At 43.4% G+C, this 19,082-nt stretch overlaps 1 protein-coding gene across 1 annotated transcript; it reads left to right on the forward strand.

Annotated features, from left to right (window-relative positions):
• The first annotated feature begins 2,339 nt into the window (after window positions 1–2,339).
• LOC133420016 (transmembrane protein 272-like) lies at window positions 2,340–15,840 on the forward strand. Its single transcript, XM_061709560.1, has 5 exons — window positions 2,340–2,423; window positions 3,465–3,553; window positions 3,643–3,693; window positions 3,777–3,983; window positions 14,602–15,840. The coding sequence occupies exons 2-5, from the start codon at window positions 3,487–3,489 to the stop codon at window positions 14,886–14,888; spliced, it is 612 nt and encodes a 203-aa protein (XP_061565544.1). The 5' UTR covers window positions 2,340–2,423; window positions 3,465–3,486; the 3' UTR covers window positions 14,889–15,840.
• Window positions 15,841–19,082: the final 3,242 nt, after the last annotated feature.

Consider the following 19,082-nt stretch of genomic DNA (forward strand, 5'->3'; position numbering starts at 1 on the left):
CAATCCTCAAAAAGGCACCTGCTAAGGACCTAAAGGACTACAGACCAGTGGCACTAACATCTGTGCTGTGCAAATGTATGGAAAGGGTGGTATGCAACCTCCTATCAGGGATGGTGTCAGACAAACTATACCCATTCCAGTTTGCTTACAGAGCAAGGCGTGGTGTGGAGGATGCAAGCCTCACACTTTTAAGCACTGTCACCAAGAACCTGGATTCAACACATCCACACACCGGGATTACATTCATGGACTTTCCCTCCGCTTTTAACACTGTGAGCATTGATAAACTTTTACATCACCTTTCTGATCTTCAGGTTCACCCAATACTGAAAATGTGGACTAAAAGCTTTCTGCTGGACAGACCACAGCAGGTGTATTTCAATGGGGTTTAATCAACAAAGCTGATTTTAAACACTGGACTCCCTCAAGGTTGCATTTGTTCTCCCCAACCCTCTTCTCTGTGTACACCAATAATATCATTTGTAACAGTGAAGCTCTCTTTGGAGCTCAACATCACAAAAAGGAAGGAGTCTTGCTGAGGGGGCAGACAAGGCATCACCGCTGTTTCAGCCACTTAGCGTCCAGGGTTCAGCCAGTGGAACAAGTGTAAGTATTCAGGGACTTGGGCACAGAAATAGACACTTCCCTGTCCTTCTCTCAAATCTCAGCCAGAACATATAAAAAAGCACAACAATATCTCCACCTGCTCACAAAACTTTCCAGGTCGGCAAGGATATGTGTTAAACTTGGTTTAGTGCTCCCCCATTGAATCACTTCTTTCTTTCAATATCTCTTCCTGGTACAACCAACTCACTGCCAAACACAAAACAGGACTCTCACGTAAAGTGAATCATGCTGCCAAAATAACTGTCCCCCCATCTCCCCTTTCTGAGCTGTACAGCCACTCTGGGATCAGGAAGCCAATCTGATCACAAAGGACCCTTCTCACCCCCCCATCACTCCTTCCAGCTACTACCATAAGGCAGGCGTTTTAATGTACCACTGGCCTATAAACACATCTACAAGAAATCCTTCATCCCCTCTTCAATAGCCATACTGAAGTGCAAAACGAGCACCACAGTCAGCTGATACCTCAACACCCCATGTCATGTTTGTATATGTCTGTTTGAATGTTTCTTTGTGACTGGAGCCTCGTCAAAGACAATATTTCTGTAACCTTGTGTAACCGACGATAAAGTCTTATCTTATCTAATGAGGCCCACACATTATGACTGTTTCTGGTGAGGATGTCAGAAAAGTACCACTTCCTTGCATTCATCAGTTGTGAATTATAAGAGGGAATTTTCTCTTTATAGGTATCATAATGAAACTGGAGACACCAGAGGCCAACTCAAAGCCAAGCCCATCGTTCTTCATAGGCCTGAACCCTCTCAGCCAAGAGTGGCTACAGATACCAGTTCAGAAGTGGAGCAATGATCGGCCACTCCCTCTCAATGGATAACATCAAGCCATAAACCAACCCGAGACACTGACTCACTGATCAGTTCACTAGGATAAACACAGCCATGAAAAGAGTAAGGCATATTTAGAAGAGCCAGGTGAATGGGAAGAAGAAAGTCTCCACCATCAACACGTGTGCGCTACCAGTAATCAGGTTCCCTGCTGGTACAGTATTGTAAAATGGCCACAGGAAGAGTTGGGAGCCACTGATATCAAGACAAGGAAGCTTTTCACAATGATCAGAGGATTTCATCCCACATCCAACACCACGACACTCTACACTCTCTATATACTCTACAGTATTCGAGATTTAGACTCTACATAGACCACGATTCATTTTCTGTGTGCGTGTGTGTGTCGGTGTGTGTGTCTACGCCTTTAGTTTTGATTTTGCTACCTGTTTCTTTGTATTACATTTTATCTCCATGTCTTCCCAGCTAGTGTCCTCTGCACTTTGTCATATGTTGTTTTATTGTCTCTTTAGCTACTGCCATTATTCAAACATTCATATCAATTTATACTATTTAAAAAAAGGTCCTTTGCATTTTCATACAATGCAATAATTAAAATGTTTTGATCTCTTTTTATTTTCACCTTTAATAAATATCTCCATTTGCAGCACTGAAACACTACAATGTAACTTTTCCTTCCTTCCTTCCTTCCTTCCTTCCTTCCTTCCTTCCTTCCTTCCTTCCTTCCTTCCTTCCTTCCTTCCTTCCTTCCTTCCTTCCTTCCTTCCTTCCTTCCTTCCTTCCTTCCTTCCTTCCTTCCTTCCTTCCTTCCTTCCTTCCTTCCTTCCTTCCTTCCTTCCTTCCTTCCTTCCTTCCTGGCATTATTTATTCTTATCATTTGTAAGAATGCTGATTCCGATCCCGGAATCAGCAGGCTTTATAACGAGGAGGCGTGATTGTTACAAACGCAGCAAGAAACTCAGCGGAGTCAGACACAACCTGAAGTGAAAGGTCAGTTTCTTTATTTTTATTATTTTCTTTGCAAAGGTGGGGCAGTGATTTTTGTTTTAAGGTAAATCTTCTTCTGAACTTGTATCTTCCTTCTACCTTCGATCTATGTTTATTTAGAATTTGGGATAAAAGCCCATTATCGGTGGGTAATCAACTCAGTACTGAAAAGGAATATGGGAGTTACCAGCGATTATGGAGAAATATAATACCTCAAAAATAGTACATTGAACAAATTAGGCTTTCGATCTTTTTAAACCAAGTAAAATATTTGAACCTCATAACAACATTTCTCCAATTATTTACAGTAAGGTGTTTCAAAATGACAGTGAGTAGTTAACCCAGTCTTCATTAAGAATTTGTTAAGTTTTATTTTATATTTCAAGTATCACATGCTTTCTAACACATGCATTGTTAAATTCATCATAAAAATTTTTACTTGTACACGAAATGGTGTTAAGATAACACAAAAAATACTTTATAGTCCTGTAGTGTCCAACATATGTGAGGAAATACTTATAGTTCCTGTATAGTCTATTCCAGTCATATCAGGACTTCTCAACTGGGCTTTTATTTCTTGTGTGGTCTGCTTGGGTTTTTTTTTTTCAAATAGTTCAATAGTTCTACATCCTTGAAAGATCAAACAAAGGCAATGAAAGTTGCTATGAGAAGTAACACAATGAATAAAGGCACTTTATGTTGCAATACCAGGTCTCACACAAGGGTGCAATATGAAAACTTTTTCCAAAAAGTTCTCTTCTCTAAGTTGGAACATCCAATTTTTGTTGCGGAATGAGGAAGTAAAAACATTGAAGTTCATTGGATAGCGACTTGGGACTGACATTAGCATTTGTCAGGCAGCAGACCATGCTGGTCGCCACTTCAGCTGCTTGGGCTGTACTGGGCTCTTCCTGTTGTTCTCCCTGTTGTTCCCCCTCCCTTCTCAACACAGATGACTTATCATACTCTCAGTTTGCTGACTTGAATTATTGAGCAATAATAGCAGCTTCTTTTCATGCTGCAATTCTTTATATTTCCTTGCAGGTTGAATTCTTTTATACCAACCATGACAACCAGTAGCGTTATTGACGAAGAACCTGAGTCGTCTTGGCTTCCAGCAGCACTTGTACAAGGTGAGATATTGTCAGGGACACACGTACTCCTCTCATAGATTTGTTATAAAATATCCATTAAATTTGAATTGTTTTTTGTTTCCTTACAGTCACTTCAAATATTATTAGTTGCACCCTGACCATTGCTTACATTGCAATCGGTGAGTAACAGAAACCTTGAAGAAACCTGCAGCTGTGAACCTGTAAATGTTTGAGTAGCATCCTTCCCCTCTCTGTCCACCAGGGGCAGTATACCTGCACGACTGTCCCCGGCAGCCGTACATCCCCATCTATCTGATCGTGTTGGGGGTCTTTGGCGTCTTGCTGTCAGTGCTCCGCTGTCTCCCCGGCACCCAGCAGCCCAGAGATGGGCCCCACACCTCCCTGAGCAGGGTCTGCACATCCTGGAAATTGCTGATGTTCACCTTCCTCTTCTGCTGGTTTATTGCTGGTGGGTCTTGATGACATAAATATGACAAATAACCCATTCCTTTTTGCTTTAATCAGTGAGGATTCATCTGTTAAAAAGTTGCAGTTGTGGTCAGAAGCCAGACTACTGCTATGAATATTAAAGCCTGTATCTGTTGGCATTAAAGAAAGAGTGTTGCCTGACACTGAGGCTACATCCACTGTAGTGCACCTACTGTAAATTATATAATCATCACTGGTAGATTCTTCTTCTTCATGTCTGGCCGTCCTCTATACCCGTGATTCCCAACCCCCGGTCCCCGGACCGGTACCGGTCCGTAGAGCTGTTACTACCGGGCCGTGGAATGGCTTGTGTTCCGATCATAATTAGGGCTGCAACGATTCGCAGACGTTGTCGAGAAAAAAGCGATAATCAAAATTGTCGGCAATTGTCACCAGACATTTTTTTTCCCAATGGAGTGAGGCATCTCACTTCACTTTAACTCATACAATCTCTGCCGACAGCCGCAGCCTTTTTTTTTTTTTTTTTTGCGTCCCAGCGCAGCTGTGGGTAACAAAACTTCAAAAGTTCGGGAGCATTTTAGCCTGGATACGGCGAATAAAAAGAACACTTGCAAGTAGGGTTGCCACCCGTCCCGTAAAATACGGAATTGTCCTTTATTTGAGAAAAAAATGTTCTGTCACGTATTGAACTAATACGGGACGCGATTTGTCCCGTATTTTCATTAACACCCCATACACACGTCTGTCACACACACACATCAACACTAAATTGATCAATAATAACAAAATAAAACACAGGAAACATTAAGGCCAGCAAAATCTTAGTGGCGGGACAACAGGACCTGCTGCGTCTGTGCCCAGATCTTTCTATGTGCCAGACAGCGCTGCGGGGAGGACTCGGGCTTAACCTCCAGGTAGGAGTTGGGAATTGGGAATTAAAAGTTCCGTATTGAACCAATACGGACATATATTATGCCAGGCCCGGTTCTATGATGGTGCATAAGTAAGCATTGCACCCTCAGTTTGTGTTTGCGTGCTCAGTTGAAAAGACGAAAAGAAAACTGACAATGCGCCCGCGTTAAGCCTGATTTATGGTTCCGCGTTAAATCGACGGCATGGCTACGGCGATGGGTACGCGTGCGACGCGCACCGTACGTTCGCGTCCCCACGTATCCTACCCCGTAAACTCTGCGTTGGTGCAACGCGGAACCATAAATCAGCCAGTGTCCGTCACTCATCTCCGTGCAGCAGTTTCCTGCAGCAACAAGACGCTGCTCTCTGATTATGGCTCACAAGCCATAAACCCCAAATAAAAAATAAATTAGAGAATATTTTAGGAAATCAATAAACAACTCCATCAACAAAATTATAACAAATAAAGGTTCAAAATATCATGCTTTGCATGTAATAAGACTAGGTAATATATTAGTTTCACCGTTTAAGTTGAATTATTGAAATAGATTAACTTTTACACCATATTCTAGTTGAATTATTGAAATAAGTTAACTTTTACACCATATTCTTCACCTGAAGCATTTTTTTGTCATATAATTTCATCCAAAACTTGTATAAATCGAAATGTGTTTCTTTGAGTGGCAGCCCTGTCATGGCTTGGCGGACAATAAGTTCTGGTACCTGACCGGACTGAACAGCGCCATGCAGGTGCTGCAGGTTAGGTACAGTCAGCTGCAGAGATGAGCGGACCTCAGCAAACCTCCATGAGCCGTTTCTTAACTGGTTGTTCGAGTAAAAGAAATAGTGATGAACAGGTGGAAAATCCTACCAAAAAGAAAAGCAAAAGCTTTAATCCCAAGTACGACATTATGTATATAAAATACGGATTTGTTGCAATTGGCGATTTGGAGGCGCCAAACCCACTATGTATTTTATGTGGAGAAACGCTCGCCAACGAAGCAATGAAGCCATCCAAGCTTCAAAGACACTTAAATACAAAACATCCTTCTCTCAAAGACAAACCAGTGGATTTTTTCGAAAGGAAAAAACGTGAGTTAGATTTGCAGAAGCAAGTTTTAAAGGCCACAACATCAGCTAACGTCGCTGCAACGAGGGCTTCATATCTCGTTGCTCACCGGATTGCAAAAGCTAAAAAGCCCTTTACAATTGGAGAGGAGCTAATACTGCCCGCTGCAAAAGACATCTGCCTCGAACTTTTGGGGGAAAAAGCAGCTGGCAAAGTGTCGCAGCGGTCTGGCAATTGAAATAGGCCGGGTTTCCCAGATCCAACCTCTCTTAAGGATTTAAGAGAGGTTCAAAGAAGGTTTCACTTAAGAGAGAACCCTAAGATACGGGTGTTTCCCAGATGACTTCTTAACACCGTTCTTTAGTTTCGCTCTTTCAGAAGCTCTTTGGAGCAGCTGTCCGGTTCTGAAACCAAATCAATCGATGCCAGGCAAATCGATCCCCGATCACTATCAGCGCATTTTCACACGCAGCACTGCTGCCTAACGCACTAATTCCCTGCTGCCTGTGCGTTATAATGAAAAATTAAGATGATAAATATAATTCAATGACCCTTTTTCATCCAAACGGTGTGTTACTCCGTTATTTCTGGCTACAGTGAGGCTTTTTTTCCCCACACGCAGAGACCGGGAGGAAACGGGGTGGGCGTGTGTGTGCGTTCAAAAACATGAGCCAAGAGAAGGCGAGTTTCGCAAATCGCAACGTGGAATTACAGCAATCCCTGGTTTTTCGCAGGGGTTATGTTCCAAAAAGAACCCGTGATAAGTTAAATTCTTTTTACAATTATAGAGGGCTTCTAATTGCGGAGATCAGAACCGCCTCGCACGTATTCCTCCTCTTCTGAATGATGCGGCATCCCGACTCGCGCTGCAGCGTCTTTTTATCCTAAACCAGGTGTAAATGCAGGTGTGTTTTTTCAAGAGAAGAAAATAGTTATGGGTCGTTGTCTTCGCTCTTTTTTCTTCTGGGCAAAAAGATTATTTAATATAAACCGACACCATTGATTATATTTGAGACTGTAATAAACGATTCATCAAAGGATCCCGTTCTTTCAGCTGCTGCTTCCCTATAGGTGTAGGTGCGCTCGGGCTCAGGCACGGCGCAGGAGGATCGGTGTCACGGCTGCCCTGACAGCCCGGTCCGACAGCACGTCCAGGGGATTGAAGTGCTGACGCATGAATGCGTTCATATAAACACTTCTGCTTCGCGCACGGCGACGCGGTTGATTTGCAGCGAGAACATGCTGTATAGCAGCCAAATTATCAAATAAATTATATTCATGATGATCGTTTTATTTGTGCGTAATGCATAAAGCATATACAGGAACACACTTGTTATTCCTTATTTTTCTTTTTTTTCCCCCTTTGCTGTCACCAATAAATGCTAAACAATATAAATCTAAAGTATAAAATAGATCAAAATTTGTGCGGGGTGCATTGTTTTAATATCTCATTGCTTGGTGTGATATTGATTTGCCTGACGTGGCTGGATCTGTGAGTCTTTGTTCACTAAGATGGTTGTAAAGACTGGGTCAGCAGCATCTTTCATTTCCTTCTTAATGAAAGAGATACTTAAGCTAAGAGCGACTCTGGGAAACGCGATTTTCTTTCACAGGCTCCTTAAGAAGGTTTGAAAGAAGTCTTTCGCTGTTAAGAACTACTTAACTGATCTGGGAAACCCGGCCATAGGCTGTTATTTTCGTAAAATGAATCGCCACCTGTTGGTGGATAAATATATGCACCTGAAACCATTGTAAAGTTAGTAAAACAATGATAGCCTGCATTTTAAAATGCATTGTTTTTTTCTAAAATGTTTATTAAAATTGACATAAATTGTCAACCGGTCCCTGAGCTTTTTGTTTATACTTCTGCTGGTCCTCGGCACAAAAAAGGTTGGGAACCCCTGCTCTATACCATGTCCTCCCAATGGGTGGCGCATGCGAGTGCAGCGACGTTGGGTTCGGCCAGGTCATCTCCAGTGCATTGTGGAGCAGATATGCATCTCATGATGTGGTCCATTGTTTGTGGTTCCCCACATGCATGCATCAGAGCATGTTAATTTCCTTTTTATCATGGATGCCTTGCAGCGTCCTTCGCCGACCCGCAAACAGTTTAGGGTTTTCCAGATAGCCCAGGGTTGGTCATGGCCAGTTGAAAGACATTCATCTGGGATGATGCCTCTCTGTCTATTGGGTTGTCTGGCTGCCCAGGCTGTTCCACTGGTTTTGCCACTCCGTGGTCCTGGCGACAGATGGTCCCCAGTTCTGGAGTGGTATCCAGGAAGCTGCTTCTGGACGTGAGCCGTTTCTGGGGGGCGAGGTGTTCGTGCAGTGAGTGCCGGTTGTCATGGGCCTGCTTGCTGCGCTCTGCTTTGGCGGTGACTGCTCTGCGGATGTCAGGGGGTGCGATGCCTGAGAGGGCGTAGAGTCAGTGTGTGGGGGTTGTTTTTATGCACCCAGTCACTATCCTGCAGGTCCAGTTTGTGTGCGTGACTTGATTTATACCATGTTGGGCAGGCATATTGGGCGGTTGAAAAGCATAGGGCTAGTGCTGTGGTACGCAGCGTGCTTGGGTGGGCTCCCCACTTTGAGTCTCCCCCAGCCCCAACAGAAGACACCCAACCCTCTACCCCCCGGAGCCCACCCAGCTTTCTCTCTCCAGACAGTCAGGACTCGCAACTTATGGAATTCACCTACAGAATGAAAAGCCTTGTGAATATTGGATTACAACTAACACCATGCCAAAATCCCTTATTTAACTCCCCACATCGCCCACCCCTCCCAAACCACCACCTTGGAAACAGCTAGCCAAAAGTCACCGCCCCCCCTCACCTCCTCTGAACTACCGTATCAGTGATGTCTGATATGGGCCGGGTCCAGGCTGTGATGTCAATATTAACATTGTTCTGTCCCAGGAAAAGTCTGGGCCCCATGGAGTTAAATCAGCTTTCTCTATCCCTGTGATGATAGGTAACAGAAAACGTATCAAACTGGTGAGAAATGAAAAAAGTTCAATTCAATCTGCTAATCTGTTGAGTATAGCATGTCATCCTCAAAACTCACCAGTGTCGCTTGTTAAGAATTTACATGTACATTTAGCCCTTTTAAATATCAGGTCTCTGGTTGGCAATTTTTTATTAATCAAGGATTTTATTAACGAGCGCAACCTTGATTTTATGTTTTTAACTGAAACTTGGTTAAGTCAGGATAATAGTCTAGCAGTTCTTATTGAGTCAACACCCCAGAATTTTAGTTTCTTTAGTGAAGCAAGAATACATAGGAGAGGAGGCGGAGTTGCCACTCTGTTCAAGGACAGCTTCCAATGTAAGAAAGTGTCTTATGGTCAATTTGATTCCTTTGAATACGTTGCCATTCAGTTAAAATCCCCCTGTCGAGCAATCTTAGTGACCATCTACAGACCCCCCAAATATGATGCAAGGTTTTTTGATGAGTCTGCCAAACTACTGTCAATTATGTGCATGGATTTTGACTGTGTTGTTATAGTGGGTGACTTTAACATTCATGTTGATATTCCCAAAGATGGGTGTGCTAAGGAACTTTTAAATATTCTGGATAATTTTGGGCTTTCCCAGCATGTCAAAGATTCAACGCATATCCAAGGACATGTTTTAGATTGAATTATTTCCAAAGGTCTTAATATCTCAGAGGTTGTGGTGAACGATGTTGCTCTGTCTGATCACTACTGTGTTTTGTTCAAAATGACCACCGTTGCCAATCCTATGAAAGGTGAAGCAGAGGTAATCAGAAAGCGTTATATAAATGATAACACCTGTGCATTATTCACCCAGGGTTTTACACCATCACCAACCATTGAACTGCTTTCAAAAAAGGCCTGTAAGGACTTTGCTGACTTTTTCACAAAATAAAATATTACAGATTAGACAAGCAATGTGCTCCACCTCAGGAATGATAACACTCTGGCCTTCCTGTCTAGTAAAGTTGGGACAGTTCAGGGTTTTAGATTACAAAACCCTAACGGAAACAGTTTCAAAATTAAAGCCCACAACAAGCTGTCTTGATATTCTGCCTTCAAACTTTTTGAAAACAGTTTTTTACTGCATAGCTGCATTATCTGTATTGCAGATAATAAATACTTCTCTTCAAACAGGACAGTTTCCCCATGCCTTGATAACTGCAGTAATAAAACCTCTTCTAAAAAAATCAAATCTGGATGCTACAACACTGTAGTAGCACTGCAGTGACTATAAGCCAATATCAACTATAAGCCAACATCAAATCTCCCATTTTTGGGGAAAATCATTGAAAAGGTCGTTTTCCAGCAAATCCATGCTTTTACGATGCAAAACAACCTTTTTAACGCATTTCAGTCTGGATTTCGGCGACACCACAGCACTGAGACTGTACTCATCAAAGTCTTAAATGATATTCATCTGAATAATGATGCAGGCAAATCCTCTGTTCTGGTATTATTGGATCTCAGTGCTGCATTCGACACAGTTGATCATAACATTCTTCTCAGCAGACTGGAAAAGTGGGTGGGACTTACCGGCACTGTGCTTCAATGGTTTAAATCTTACTTACATGATAGGGCCTTTTTTGTGTCAATTGGGAACCATGAGTCTAAGAGAACCAAGATCACATGTGGGGTTCCTCAAGGGGCCATTCTCGGACCGCTTCTGTTCAACATCTATATGCTACCCCTAGCTCAGATTATGGAACATCACAACATTTCCTATCATACTTATGCCGATGACACACAGCTCTATATTTCAGTGTCACCACATTACTACAGTCCCCTGATCTCATTGAGTAACTGTATTCACCAAATCAATGAGTGGATGTGCCAGAATTTTCTCCAGCTGAATGCAGAAATGACAGAGGTGATCATTTTTGGCCCTAAAAATGAAAGGGAAAAGATCAGCGCTCACCTTGGATCCATGTCATTGACAGCTACGAATCAAGCCAGAAATCTCTGTGTAATTATTGACTCAGACCTGAACTTCAACAGCCATCTAAAGTTTATCACTAAATCTACCTATTACCACCTAAAAAACATTGCCAGAATTAAGGGGATTCTGTCTAAACAAGACATGGAAAAACTTATTCATGCATTCATTTTCAGTAGGTTGGATTATTGCAATGGCATCTTTACAGGCCTTAACAAGAAATCAATCAGGCTGCTGCAGCTGATCCAGAACAATCCGCCAGAGTCCTTACAAACACCAGGAAACTGGACTATATTACACCGATCATGAAATCACTACACTGGCTTCCAGTGAGTCAAAGGATAGAGTTTAAAATCTTAATGCTGGTCTACAAAGGACCAAAATACATGGTTGATCTGTTAGTTCCTATGAAGCTCCCAGACCCCTTAGGTCTTCTGGATCTAGTTTGTTGTGGTTCCCAAGAACCAGAACCAAGCAAGGTGAGGCAGCGTTCAGTTATTCTGCTCCTCACCGGTGGAACAAACTTCCTGTAGACCTGAGGTCTGCTCCAACTGTCAGCTCCTTTAAATCAGGGTTAAAAACATTACTGTTTACTCAAGCGTACTCCTAAATTAAACTTACCTGCTGTACTCTACTGCCCTTATTTTTAACAGCTTGTGCTTTTTATTATTTTACTTCTTTTCTTATCATCTTATTCTTAATTTTTGCTTTCTTATTTGTTATTTACAAATGCGCTTCGCGGCTCTTCTCCCTTGGCCACCAGTTGGCTCCCAACCTGGTTTGGTGTTACATCGGATATAGCAGGTGGTGTGATCTTGTCACCGTTTAATTTCCGAATTGTTGACCAGGCTTTTTTGCTGTTCTGAGTCATGTTGATGTTCTCTACAAGATCCTTCCAGGCTTTCCGCCTCTCCTCCCCTAAGGAGTCCATGAGTGCATCGCTGAGATCACTGGTGGTGTCTGAAAACGGGTCCTTTTGGAACTCTGTTTCATAGCTCTCTAGCAGTTGTGATGACTCCTCTGTGAGGCCTGCGATGTATTCCTTTCGGCATCCACGTGGGATGTGTGCGCGAGCAGTCTTCTTTACAGCCTGAACGAACATGGTGTAGTTGTCAGGTGTGGGTTCAGTGTCTGTTAGAGTCTTTTCCATTCCCTCGCTATACTCATCCCACTTGGCCTTCATGAGGTTGAAAGGGTACTTGGGACTTTGTGATGGCAGGTTTGATTGTGACTGAGATTGGTCGGTGCTGTGACTTGGGGAGGGGTTTCAGCACCGCTTTTTCAGACGGGTGTGCTAGTCTTTGGCTGACAAAACACAGGTCAGGGTTATAGCCTCTTCTCCAGCGACAGCTGTTGAAGGACTTGGGGAGTTTAGAGTTGTGAATGAGCTCCAGCTGCATGCCTGTGTTTTCCATCCAGCTTTCAACCAGTTCGCCGTTGCTGTTGGTTGAGTCGTATCGCCACATTGTGTGGTGTGAATTAAAGTCTGCGAACACTACAGCATGCTTCTTCCTGCATTTAGGTGGTAGTTCAGGCCATTCAAAGGGGCTAGCAGGTGGCTTATACAGTGAGGTAATGGAGATCTCTGGCAGGCATATAGTAACTGTCTCTATGTTGGTATCTGAGCTGTAAGTGTGGAAATCCCTGACGACCAGCAGGGGTTTCACAAACATGGCTGATCCATACTTGGGATGACGGATCTCAGCTACCAGTTTCATCCCTGGTAGTGTTGGCTGGTTGCTCGTCTGACCCAGGTGAGTCTCCTGCATACAGACGATGTCGCTTCCATTGCAACTAGCCGCTAGCACATCGGCCTTCGTTCTAGTGTATCCCTCGACGTTGATTGAGGTCACTACTAGTAACGCCGGCATCGTGCCTAGGAAAAACTGGACCGTCGTTGACGGTCAGTGGTTGCAGAATTGGCTACTTCAGTCAGTCACTGTGATACAGTTTCTGTCTTTAGCATTGCCCGGGATGCACCACGTGGAAGCTTCTGCTTGCATCTCGGTAGATAAAAGTACCAGTCAGCCTTAATGACAGTTTACATCTTTTTTTTTAAATATTTTTATCCCGGTCTTTTCCCCCATTTTATCACTCAGTGCTCCTACCTAAGCTACAGTCCTGGGCATTGCCATCCTCTACCAACCCCAGGAGGGCCCTGCACTGAGCTCAGGTCTCCTCCTTAACCTGAGGAGTGAGCAGGCAGCATCTTTTCACCAGAGTGGGGTTTCTCTGGCCGGACATATCGCGTGGAAGGACCACGTTATTCTGGCCAGATCCTCCCCACCACATCTGGCACCCCGGTTGGCCAGAGGGGGCAGTAGAGCCCTCATTTATCAACCGTTTGTACGCACAGATCTGTGCGTAAAGCGTGCGTACGAGTATTCCCACGCAAAGTTTGGAATTTATCAACATGTACCTGTCCGCAGAAACGCGTGTAACACATTCCCCGTTTCCTCCAATTAATAAAAATTCTCCATTAGTAATTTAGACATTTTGAATAATTGGTGTGACAAGCTATAAAAGACAGCTTTGGCAGGACGACCTGAAAAGAAAATACAAGTACCATGGCTTATCTTGCAGTGTTGCAGTGCAATCTGCGATGCAACTATGTCTCTGTCAAACGTGGTTGCCCGGTGGCCTGAACGCACGACTCATTTATTCTGCAGAACAGCTCTGTTGGTGTTTGCCCCTCCAAGCAGGAGCTTTTGACTCCAACCAAATCTTAATTTATATGGATAATCTTCCAAATATATCAAACATGGTCAACATAATTATTTTACTAGGTAAATATCAACACGGGGAGAACATGCAAACTCCACACAGAAAGGCCCTTTCGCCAACCCCACCCAGGGTGCTGAAATCATGGGGGAACTAACACGCAGGAGGTGTCATTTCCTTTGAAACTCATGTTGATTTGACCCAACTGCAACTTCCAACAGATGAATCAGCTCATTTATTATCACGTTATTACAACTTTATATCCCGTGTGAAGGTAGGAGTTATTTCAACTTTAACCTTAGTAACTTAGTAACTAAATATGGATATCATGAGGGACATTCAGAGAGGAGGTTCAACACGTTGACTCCAATGTTAAAATATCCAGCTTTATAGCAGTAATGAACATTTTTACAACCTAGTTCAAAAAACTTCTTTTTTGCACCATGTCTGAAGATTTAATATAAAGAAGATCATTATAATAATTATAATAATAACGACTTGGATTTATATAGCGCCCTTCAAGGCACCCAGAGCGCTTTACAGAGATCATTATTCATTCATACACATTCTCTCTGGTGGTGGTAAGCTACGTTTGTAGCCACAGCTGCCCTGGGGCAGACTGACGGAAGCGTGGCTGCCATATCGCGCCAAACGGCCCCTCCGACCACCACCAACATTCATACACATTCATACACATTCACACGATTATAAACTATTAAACAGTGTCAGTGCAGTAGCGACACACATGTGAGCCACTAGGTGTCCTTCTATGTCTGTTTGAACTGAGAGCTGTTCACAAACTGATCCCTGGGTGTTGACGTACAATAATCAAAAAAATCAGTTTGATGAAGCAAACTGGTCTTTCAATTTAAATTCAAACTGGAATCATATCTGCAAAAGATGATACAGAATTTGACAAAATCACACGGTACAATGTGAAGTTTGATCAGTAGAAAAAATATTTTGCAGATTACAGCATGTATGTCTACATTTTTCCATTTTCTCCGTAGGTAATGTGTGGATCTACTCCATTTATCAGCCAAACTACGACAAGAACACGTCTGTCGATCCCCACTGCGACAAGACGCTCTACCTGTTCTCCTTCTGGATCACCACGCTGGTCTACATCTTTCTGGGCTTGGCCGTGACCATCAAACTCTGTGTCTGCATGTGTGCCTGCATCTGTGGCCTGTGCCCGGGGACATCGTCTACTACTACTACTACTACTACTAGTCGTACTATTACTACTGTTGGTGCCACTACTACTACTAGTCGTACTATTACTACTGTTAGTTAGTGCCATTTAGCAGACGCTTTTATCGAAAGCGACTTACATCTGAGAGACACACAAGCAAGAAATCACATAGGAGGTCCAGCTGGATCAGTGCTGGTCGGTCTGCTGGGTGCTATTTTTTTTTTTTTTTTTGTTATGATTTGTGTTTGTTTTTTGGTTGAAATGTTAATTCCCCACCCAACACAACAGTCACTTTATACAAGAAAACTAGATCTTAAAATTCCCCATCATAATATCATCTTGTCATAAGTGCATGCAGCTTTCTCAGTGCTGAGTCCTGCAAAGAGCTGGATGAATATTCTAACTCATTCTGATGAGCAGAGAGACCAGATCTGACAGAGTTTTGTAGGTTATTCCACCATCAGGAACAATGGAGGAAAAGAGTCTAGCTACTGATTTCACGCCACGTTGTGGTGGAAGTACCAGCAGTCTTTCACTGGCTCAGCGGAGCAACCCAGGAACCTTCTTGCTGTGAAGCAACAGTGCTAACCAGTAAGCCGCTGTGCTGCCTCGCTATGGAAACACATCTGACATTAAAGTTCATAATCTGTAACATATCTGATTCTAAAATCTTTTAGACTTTTTTGAAAATACTTGATGGCAGGATGTCTAAACAGTAAGAGGAGGAGTTCAGTTGACGTAAGATGTCATCCAGGTCTTTGCCATTGATGGGATGAAACTATATCATGGTGTTTGAACTGGTTTTCGGTGGACACAGTACATATCCTCAATCTGCTGCTGACGTACCAATTGATTGTCTAATATTTTTGATTTTGGAATACAATGCTATTCCAACCTCAGACTAACTTCAGGTGTCAGCTTCCTGGCAACGATGAACAGGGAACAGGACGTGGTACGACGCTTACCTCCGCCACTTTTTATTTGTGGATTTGTGGAAGACGAATGATTTAAAATGTGAGTGTATTTTTCTGTGTTAGTTACAACTGAATGATATTCTGAGTTATTGTGAATGAGTTGAATAAAGTTTGACTTTCCAGACTGTTTTGTTTCGCTTTATATATGCTTTATCGTGCGCCTTATAACCCAGTGCCCTTTATGTATGAAAATAGACTCGTTCATTGATGTTGTCTCATTGATAAAGACAAGGGCAGCTGACCTAAGAAGCTAGATCATAACAAAATCTGGATGGCTTAAGCTAAGGTGACCCCTTACCAACGCTGAGAGAATGAGTACCTTCTGAAAGTCTGATAGAAGATGCAAGTGTGTCTTACTAACAATACCTACATATATTTCAAAATCCCACCCACCCCTTGGCCGCCTTGACCACAATATTATTTTGTTACTTCCAAAATACAGGTCACAATTGACAAAGGGGAAACCCATTACACTATGTATTAGAGTATGAAATAAGGAGTCCGCCTAATCTTTAAGGGGCTGTTTTGAACTGACTGGGATTGGGATTGACTGGGATTTGTTTTTTCAACAAGTGGGCAATGATTTTAACATGTTAACATACCTACATCAAACAAATGGGACAGAGGGAAGCATGGCAAGGCTTGAATATCATGATGGGCAGAACACCCAAGCCTGCAGGGGCTGCCTACTCAGACCCAACTCTTGCATAGAAATTGAACGTCTTCTTCACCCATTTCAATGGGGGCAGCACAACACCCACCTGGGCGCCCCCAAGCCCCAGTTCCTACCTCCAACCCCTCTTTATCGATGAGCAGCTGATGACCTCCAGATTCCGCAGAGTCAACCCACATTAGACATCTGGCCCTGCAGGCTTAGAGGCAGGGTGCTGAAAGAATGCTCCACTCAACTAAGTGGCATCCTCACCAGGCTGTTCCAACACCCCCTGTACTCTGGCTAGTGGAGAGAGTCCATTTTCATTCCAATTCTCAAAAAGGCACCTGCTAAGGACCTAAAGGACTACAGACCAGTGGCACTAACATCTGTGCTGTGCAAATGTATGGAAAGGGTGGTATGCAACCTCCTATCAGGGATGGTGTCAGACAAACTATACCCATTCCAGTTTGCTTACAGAGCAAGGCGTGGTGTGGAGGATGCAAGCCTCACACTTTTAAGCACTGTCACCAAGAACCTGGATTCAACACATCCATACACCGGGATTACATTCATGGACTTTCCCTCCGCTTTTAACACTGTGAGCATTGATAAACTTTTACATCACCTTTCTGATCTTCAGGGTTCACCCAATACTGAAAATGTGGACTAAAAGCTTTCTGCTGGACAGACCACACCAGGTGTATTTCAATGGGGTTTAATCAACAAAGCTGATTTTAAACACTGGACTCCCTCAAGGTTGCATTTGATCCCCAACCCTCTTCTCTATGTACACCAATAATATCATTTGTAACAGTGAAGCTCTCTTTGGAGCTCAACATCACAAAAATGAAGGAGTCTTGTTGAGGGGGCAGACAAGGCATCGCCGCTGTTTCAGCCACTTAGCGTCCAGGGTTCAGCCAGTGGAACAAGTGTAAGTATTCAGGTACTTGGGCAGAGAAATAGACACTTCCCTGTCCTTCTCTCAAATCTCAGCCAGAACATATAAAAAAGCACAACAATGTCTCCACCTGCTCACAAAACTTTCCAGGTCTGCAAGGATATGTGTTAAACTTGGTTTAGCGCTCCCTCATTGAATCATTTCTTTCTTTCAATATCTCTTCCTGGTACAACCAACTCACTGCCAAAAACAAAACAGGACTCTGACGTAAAGTGAATCATGCTGCCAAAATAACTGTCCCCCCATCTCCCCTTTCTGAGCTGTACAGCCACTCTGGGATCAGGAAGCCAACCTGATCACAAAGTACCCTTCTTACCCTCCCATCACTCCTTCCAGCTACTACCATAAGGCAGGCATTTTAATGTACCACTGGCCTATAAACATATCTACAAGAAATCCTTCATCCCCTCTGCAATAGCCATACTGAACAGCGCAAAACGAGCACCACAGTCAGCTGATACCTCAACACCCCATGTCATGTTTGTATATGTCTGTTTGAATGTTTCTTTGTGACTGGAGCCTCGTCAAAGACAATATTTCTGTAACCTTGTGTAACAGACGATAAAGTCTTATCTTATCTAATGAGGCCCACACATTATGACTGTTTCTGGTGAGGATGTCAGAAAAGTATCACTTCCTTGCATTCATCAGTTGTGAATTATAAGAGGGAATTTTCTCTTTATAGGTATCATAATGAAACTGGAGACACCAGAGGCCAACTCAAAGCCAAGCCCATCGTTCTTCATAGGCCTGAACCCTCTCAGCCAAGAGTGGCTACAGATACCAGTTCAGAAGTGGAGCAATGATCGGCCACTCCCTCTCAATGGATAACATCAAGCCATAAACCAACCTGAGACACTGACTCACTGATCAGTTCACTAGGATAAACACAGCCATGACAAAAGTAAGGCATATTCAGAAGAGCCAGGTGAATGGGAAGAAGAAAGTCTCCACCATCAACACGTGTGCGCTACCAGTAATCAGGTTTCCTGCTGGTACAGTATTGTAAAATGGCCACAGGAAGAGTTGGGAGCCACTGATATCAAGACAAGGAAGCTCTTCACAATGAACAGAGGATTTCATCCCACATCCAACACCATGACACTCTACACTCTCTATATACTCTACAGCAGGGGTGCCCAATCCTGGTCCTCGAGAGCCCCTATCCAGCATGTTTTAGATGTTTCCCTGCTTAAGCCCACCGTGATAAAAGTAGCTGTTTCAACAACAGAACTGTCCAGACCTTTATGACAAGCTAAAGATGACGAGTAATTAGAATCAGGTGTGAGGAAGAAGGGAAACATCTAAAACATGCTGGATAGGGGCTCTCGAGGACCAGGATTGGGCACCCCTGCTCTACAGTATTCCAGATTGAGACTCTACATAGACCACGATTCATTTTCTGTGTGCGTGTGTGCGTGTGTGTGTCGGTGTATGTGTCTATGCCTTTTGTTTTGATTTTGCTACCTGTTTCTTTGTATTACATTGTATCTCCATGTTTTCTCAGCTAGTGTCCTCTGCACTTTGTCATATGTTGTTTTTTGGGGCACGGTGGCGCAGCAGGTAGTGCAGCCGTCTCACAGCAAGGAGGGACGCTGTGGGCGCTGAAGTGCGTGTTAGTTCCCCCATGGCTTCAGTGCCCACACCCTGGGTGGGGTTGGCGAAAGGATCTTTCTGTGTGGAGTTTGCATGTTCTCCCCGTGTTCCCC

The sequence above is a fragment of the Cololabis saira genome, chromosome 20, assembly GCF_033807715.1.
Source record: "Cololabis saira isolate AMF1-May2022 chromosome 20, fColSai1.1, whole genome shotgun sequence".
NCBI lineage: Eukaryota > Metazoa > Chordata > Actinopteri > Beloniformes > Belonidae > Cololabis > Cololabis saira.